The sequence below is a fragment of the Onychomys torridus genome, chromosome 5 (assembly GCF_903995425.1).
Source record: "Onychomys torridus chromosome 5, mOncTor1.1, whole genome shotgun sequence".
Taxonomy (NCBI): Eukaryota; Metazoa; Chordata; class Mammalia; order Rodentia; family Cricetidae; genus Onychomys; species Onychomys torridus.
In genome coordinates, this window is record NC_050447.1 from 69,221,824 (window position 1) to 69,229,130 (window position 7,307).

The window sequence follows — 7,307 nt, forward strand, 5'->3', positions numbered from 1 at the left end:
TTTTATTAAATATTTAAAATTTGTATTTGTAGTTATATTTTCAACTGACTGAGATAGCTATTGAAGCATTTTGGAATTTACCTGTACCATTTGTTATTTGGAAAATTTGATAATTGTTCTAAGACTAAGATTGGCCAGGTAGTTGGGTTTTTTTTCCCTGAGACAGGGTTTCTCTAACTTTGGAGCTTGTCCTGGAACTCACTTTGTAGACCAGGCTAGCCTTGAACTCACAGAGATCCTCCCCAGTGCTGAGATTAAAGGTGTGAGCCACCACTGCCCAGTTAGCCAGGTAGTTTTTAATATTTTACTATATGGAAAGAATTTTCATATATCATTTGAATAGCTTTTTAGGTTAAAAATCATAGTTGCTTTCATAAAAGTGATTTTTGTTTTGTAGTACTTGTTTAGAGACATGGTCTCACGCTATAGCCCAGGCTGACTAGGCAGCCTGCTTGCCTCAGTGTAGCTTCTATGTGTAGCCCTGGCTGGCCTCAAACTCTCAGAGATCTGTCTGCCTCTGCCTCCTGAGTGGTGGGATTAAAGCCTGGCTTGCATGATTGTATTCTTTCTTTTTTTTTTTTTTTTTTTAATTTTATTTATCTATCATACGTGCATTGGTGTGAAAGTGTCAGATCCCCTGGAATTTGAGTTATAGACAGTTGTAAGCTGCCATGTGGGTGCTGGGAATTGAAGTCAGGTCCTCTAGATGAGTAGCCAGTGCTCCTAACCTCTGAGCCATCTCTCCAGCCCCTGTATTCTTTTATTTAAAAAACCAAACAAACAAACAAACTTATTTACTTTAATTTTTTTTCTCTTTTTTTTTTAAATTTTATTTTTATTTATTTATTTTTGCCAAAGCTGAGGATCGAACCCAGGGCCTTGTGCTTGCTAGGCAAGCGCTCTACCACTGAGCTAAATCCCCAACTCCTTACTTTTATTTTTTATGAGCATTGATCAGTGTTTTGCATGCATGTATGTCTATATGAAGCTGTCAGATTCTTTGGAATTGGAGTTACAGACAGTTGTAAACTGCCATGTAGGTGCTGGGAATTGAACCCTAGTCCTCTGAAAGAGCAGCCAATGTTCTTAACCACTGAGACATCTCTAAAGCCCCGCATGATTGTTTTCTTAATACTGCAAAATGCAATGGTCATCTCTAGAGTTGAAACATTCAGATTCTAAATATAATCAAATTAATTATAAATTGTATTTCTATCCTCTGGATTTCGTAGATCTATATTTTTTAAAACTCACTCTTCGGTTAATGATCTGTGCAAAATGTCTTTCACAAAATACATAATTTTGAAGGACTGAAGGAGGCAAAGTTAACTCCTTAAATTATATGGGCTTGTTGGCTGTAGGTGTTTCAAAACATCAGGGGCTGGTCAAGTGGCTCAGTAGGTAAAGGTGTTTGCTGGGTAAGTCTAACACTAGTTTGATCCCCAGATTCCATGAAAGGATGTCAGGAGAGAACCAATTCCACAAAGTCGTCTCTTAACCTCCACGTATACACTGTGTCATACACATACTAACCCACAGGCATCATATATACTCACATAATAATAATAATAATAATAATAATAATAGTAATAATAGTAATAGTAATAATAAATCATCTTTTTTAAAAAGTTAAAACAATATCATCATGTTTGAAAAATGCAAACATACATATTCTGGTCATGACAGCTATAGTCTCAAATACTCAGGAAGCTAAAGCAGGAGGTCACTTCAAGAGCTTGGGGTCATCTCAAAATGGAGACAGATCTTCAGGTTTGTGGTGCAATTCATTGTCTAGTACATGCTTAACATTCAAGGCCCGGGGTTCAATCCTCAGCAACAAACAATAACCCTAGTATTTTCACCTAGTCAGGTTGACTGACCATTTGTTCTTTTTTATTCTTGTTTAATAGGATGTCAGTGGGGGAGGACCTGCTCGTTCTTACCCTGTTGGAGGCCTTTGTTACTACCTATCTCCTCCTGAGTCCATGGGTGCCATATTTGAGGATCCTGTCCATGTGGTTGTATACATCATCTTCATGTTGGGATCATGTGCATTCTTTTCTAAGACATGGATAGAAGTATCTGGTTCCTCAGCCAAAGACGTAAGTATGTGACTAGGTAAAAATACTTTTGTGGGGCTGGAGCGATGGTTCAGCGGTTAAGAGCACTGGCTGCTCTTCCAGAGGACTTGGGTTCAATTCTCAGCACAATTCATGCCTGTCTGTAACTCCAGTTCCAAGGCTTCTGACAGCCTCACACAGACGTACATCCAGGCAAAGCACTAATGAACATAAAATTAAAAAAACAAAAAAAAAACCTTTTGTAAAAATTATAGTATTTGGGTGACAAAATAAGTTACTTTTATAGTTTTTAGCTTTGTTCTTATATTCTTAGTGTGACCTTTCCCTAACAGGCTAAAAATTGGTTCTTCTGAACTTTTTACTGAGGCTTTGTGATCCTCCAAAATTCAGTTCTACTCAAAAAACTTTTTCTCTAGTATTCAGTTCCTTTTTACAGAGCTAATACAAAAAATGCTGAGAGCAGCCAGGTTGTGGTGATACGTGCCATTAATCCCAACACTTGGGAGGCAGAGGCAGGCGGAGCTCTGTGAGTTCTAGGACACCTAGGGCTGTTACACAGAGAAACCCTGTCTCAAAAAAACCAAACAAAAATGCTGAGAGTAAAGATGTAAGGCATGGCTACCATATGCTTGGAAGCAGGAGACCTCAGTTTCCCTATGTTTAATATGAGCGATACAATGCCACTGTTGAGGCTCTCATATTTTCAGTGTAGGAAGCAACAAAATGTGAAGAGTTTAATTTCAAAAGTTTTTCTTTCTTCTCGGCCAGGTGGCTAAGCAGCTTAAAGAGCAGCAGATGGTGATGAGAGGCCACAGAGATACCTCCATGGTCCACGAGCTGAACAGGTAGGCTCACAAGGTCATTTTTTAAATCTGTAAGGCTCTTTGCTTTATTCAAAGTCATAGTCTTCTACTCTTCACAAGAGAATTAAAATTTAACTAAATCTGAATTGTTCTCCACATAAAAATTGGCCCTTCATAAATCTTTAAAAACATTATTTTTTGAAAATATTTTTCCTTTCTCCCCTCTTGGGTTCACAGCATCTTGCCTCATTTTGTCTCTCTCACACACACACCCACCCTCCCTCCTAAATAAGTGTATGTGTGTGTATGTGTGTGTGTGTGTGTGTGTGTGTATATATATATATATATATATATATATTTTTTTGTTTTTTCATTCATTCCTAAATATGTAAGTAGTCTGCTCAGTCTTTATGTTACTTATATAGACATGATTTCAGAGCTGAGTATTTGATATTGGGTAACCAATGGGAGCTCTTCCCTGAGGAAGCTATTTTCTCCTGCTCTCAGCATTCCTTAGTTGCCTGTAGTTGTTTGTCTAGGGTTGGGGTCCCTTCTATGTTAGCATGTCTACTGGTGGTGTCCTTGTACAGGGTTTGTTTAGGCAGCCTATGTAATTTTAAGTTGAAAATGTGCTTTCATAGCTCACACCTCAGTGTTAAAATAATGTATAGTAGCAGTTTTCAGTATTGGCTGGCTGCAGATGAGCCACCAGGGAAATTCTAAAACACTAGTACCCTCACATCCAGGAAACAAGATTTGTTCCCAGGCATTAGGTATTTGGTCTTTGGTGATGGCTTTATTGAGAATAATTCATATACCACAGCTGGGGTGTTGGTGGCACACTTGAGAGGCAGAGGCAGGTGGATCTCTGTGAGTTCGAGGCCAGCCTGGTCTACAGGGTGAGTTCCAGGACAGCCAGGGATATTATACAGAGAAACTCTCTTGAAAAAAAAAATCATATACCACTTAATATATCCAATTGAAATATACAGTCCACACCTTTAACTTGAGCACTTGGGAGGCTCAGGATTGCCACAAGTGCAAGGCCAGCCTGGGCTACCTAATAAGTACTAAGCCAGCACAGTGTAACTTAGTTGTGTGTGCACTGCTCATTTGTCCAGCGGTTTCTTGAACCGGCACTAGTGTTCCTATCTTCGATTATTTAATGTGGATGAGTGTTTTGCCTCTGTGTATATACGTGCCTGGTTAGAAATTTTTTACCCTACAAGAAGGAACTTAAAGGATACCTGCTTAAGAACATTACATATTTTCGTCAGATGTGATGGCACAGGTCTCTATGATCTTGGAACTCTGGAAGTGGAGGTTGGATGAGTTCAGGCCAGCCCTTGTTACATGAGATCCAGTCTAAAAAAACTCCAAATTTTAGTCAGGTGTGGTAGTTTATCTTAGCACTTGGAAGCTGAAGCAGGTGGATTGCTATTTCTAGGCCAACTTGAGGCTTTAGACACACGTCTGAAAAGAACTTTATATACACTGTAACATATATGTACATCTAGAGTATATTTTTGCATATATACACAAAAATATATATTCCATATGTATATATAAAATATATACATTTGTATAACAAATAAATTTCAGTCTAAAATCTAATGATCTGTCCTAAAAATTGCATTGCCCTGCAGGTATTAACGTTTTGAAAATTACGGTTTTGAAATCATTGCCTTGCGTACAGTGTCTGAGTAGTGAGGACCTATTCTGACCAGTTTCTAACTCTTTAGAGGGAACCATTTCAAGCAAAACTGGACATTGCATTGCTTCTAGCTATTGTGTTCTTCCCCTGTCCCCCCACTGCCTGATGAAAGTTCTTTTGTCTTTCAGGTACATCCCCACAGCAGCTGCCTTTGGGGGTTTGTGCATTGGTGCCCTGTCGGTGTTAGCAGACTTCCTTGGGGCTATTGGCTCTGGCACTGGGATTCTGCTTGCAGTCACTATTATTTATCAATATTTTGAAATATTTGTTAAGGAACAGGCTGAAGTTGGAGGGATGGGTGCTTTGTTTTTCTAAATGTTCATATATTTCTTTGCGTGTGTGAAAGGGAAAATATTTTGACATACTGTTTCTGTCAAACAATGCTGGTTCCCCTTTCCTCCCTCAGTTTTTTTTCAGTGCTACTGTCCCATTTCTGAAATGGGCACCGAGCTAAGCCTGTGTGCAGCATTAGTACCAGCTGCCTTAAAACTGAAGTTTACATTATTTGTTGACACTGTCCATCTAGTGTTGCCCATGATGCTGGGAAGCAGTGTATCTGCTTAGCAAGACAGTGACATGGATTAGCTTTGCACACAACATTCAGAACACGGAATATTCCCCTGTTTAAAAATAAACGTAGTGCAAATTGCCACTTTCCAGTATTTTTGAGCTTCCCTAATGAGTTATGAAGCATTTATATCTAATGTATATTTTAGATAATTTTTATACTTTTTTAACTCATCGTATCCATGTTCTCTACCCTCCCTCCCCAGCCCCTCTTTATTTGTCCTTTCCTCAAACTGCCACTCAGCCTGGATGGGCAAAAATCAAGCATTGAAGTCATTTCCATCACTGGAAACAATTGCTTCTAATTCCTCTTCTGCTTTTCATTTGTCCTGCCAGTGACAGCCGAGTGCTGTCCAGCTGTACTGGCTATGCCTTCTACTTCCAACACTCAGTATGATGCCCAGGAGTACCTTGTCTCCCTTCCCCAAGTCCCTAAAGCAAGATCCAGTTCTCAAGCAATGTCCGTAGTTGAGTGGACGTGAACAATGAATAAGTCATACTAGGACTGTCTGTTACATGCATTGCAGGACCCAAACGTGAACAGTAGACAATAAACGTTTATTTAATAGACTGTTGCAGTTGTGTTGGGAAAATAAAGAGATGTGGTATTAAGTGTTCTCTAAGATTGTTTCTGTAGGCTCAGTGTATTTTATATGGCACCCATCCAGATATGCTTAAAGAAGTTAAATGTAACCATACTTCAGTTCTAAATTACTGAAAGTGGCAGTTGAAGGGTACTCATGACATATTTGGAAAGGGACATGCAAAGTGTCTCAGAACATACTCTAGTATCTTTAGAGTACATACTTTATTTTCCAAAAAAAAAAAAAAAATTACCAAATTTAATTTTTAAGTTATTTTCAGAAGTACAGTTTTCAGTCATTGATTTCCTTAGTAGGAACGGGAGGTAGGACTGACTGAGCTTGGATCACAAGTTATAACTGGCAAGACATGAGTGAAGGTCAGGCACTGGGAAACACCCTGGGGTATTAGAACCCACTTTGTGTGTTTTACAAACGAATGCAAAAAGGGCAGCTTTTTTAAAATGTAGGCAAATAAACAGTGTGTGGAGTGAAGACACCCAGATGGCCAGCTCTCCTGTGTTGATTTCACCTCCAAGGCAGGCCTTCTGAGGTGCATACATAATACAAATGGCACTAAAGACAAGTCTAGGAGGTAGCTGTCACTGCTCAGTTGCACTCCTAAAGAAAAGGGACAGGCCAGGGAAAATGGGACAAATCTTGTGTCCTGGATAATACCAAAGGCCATTCCCATTGTACTCTATGGAGAGGGTAAATGTGTGGAGCCTGTGTCTTCATTTCAAAGGATAGAAGCAACACCAAGAAATAGAGATCCTGGGGAACTCATGGATGGGAAAAATTACTATCATTGGAGAAATACAATGCCCATGATTAAAGTTTTTTTTTTTTTTTTTAAGGGTTAGAATCACAAGGAAGGCTACTGTGGTATAAAGGGTTGGGTCTTAATTTTCAAATTCATTAGGAAAGCAGACTTGGTCTATAAAGTTCCAGAGTTATTTCCATCCTTATTTAAGAAGTCCAATATAAAGATTTGTATAAAGACCTTACATTTTTGTTCATAAACTACCTGTTGGTGGTAACACTTAGCATTGGTCCTGACTGTACTTGGGAAAACTGCTCTTAGAACGTTCTGAGTCCGCCTTGACCCTGGATCCAGCTGCAAACATGACAACATCATGCTGAGTGCTGCTAGTGGCTGAACTGCAAGACAACAATCCTTGAGCTTTAAAGCTACAGTAATCAAGACAATAGCTGAGATCCTCAGAACAAGGATATGGTCCCAGAACACTGGCAGAACTCTTGGATGATGAATTTTATGTATGGCATGCATTTCCAGTGTCGTTTAATGTTTCAGATAGTTGGTTAATATATCTTTCTATACCTGTGACTGTCGACATCCATACACATGTGGAGTCCATGCCAATCTTTTGACTATGGATGTAGCTTTAGAATACAATTTTCTGAGGATAGGAAATTAAAGTATGTGCACACTTGAGGGAAGGGCCCTGAGTTTTCAGCCTCTTAATATATTAAGGCTAAGCTATCTTCACTACTGAAACATTAGTCTTGGTATACTTTTAGGAAGTAAATGGCCTTATAA

General features: G+C 39.0%; 1 protein-coding gene across 2 annotated transcripts in view; it reads left to right on the forward strand.

The window, feature by feature from the left end:
* The window catches only part of Sec61a2 (SEC61 translocon subunit alpha 2), a 34,030-nt gene that overhangs the window by 21,260 nt on the left and 5,463 nt on the right, over window positions 1–7,307 (forward strand). Inside the window, exons 10-12 of one of the 2 annotated variants that reach the window (XM_036187205.1) lie at window positions 1,911–2,102; window positions 2,850–2,926; window positions 4,727–5,777. In XM_036187205.1, coding sequence (XP_036043098.1) covers window positions 1,911–2,102; window positions 2,850–2,926; window positions 4,727–4,913 — 456 coding nt within the window. In that variant the 3' untranslated portion in view covers window positions 4,914–5,777. Of the gene's footprint in view, window positions 1–1,910; window positions 2,103–2,849; window positions 2,927–4,726; window positions 5,778–7,307 lie in introns of those variants that run through there. The other variant, XM_036187206.1, reaches the window with a different exon arrangement.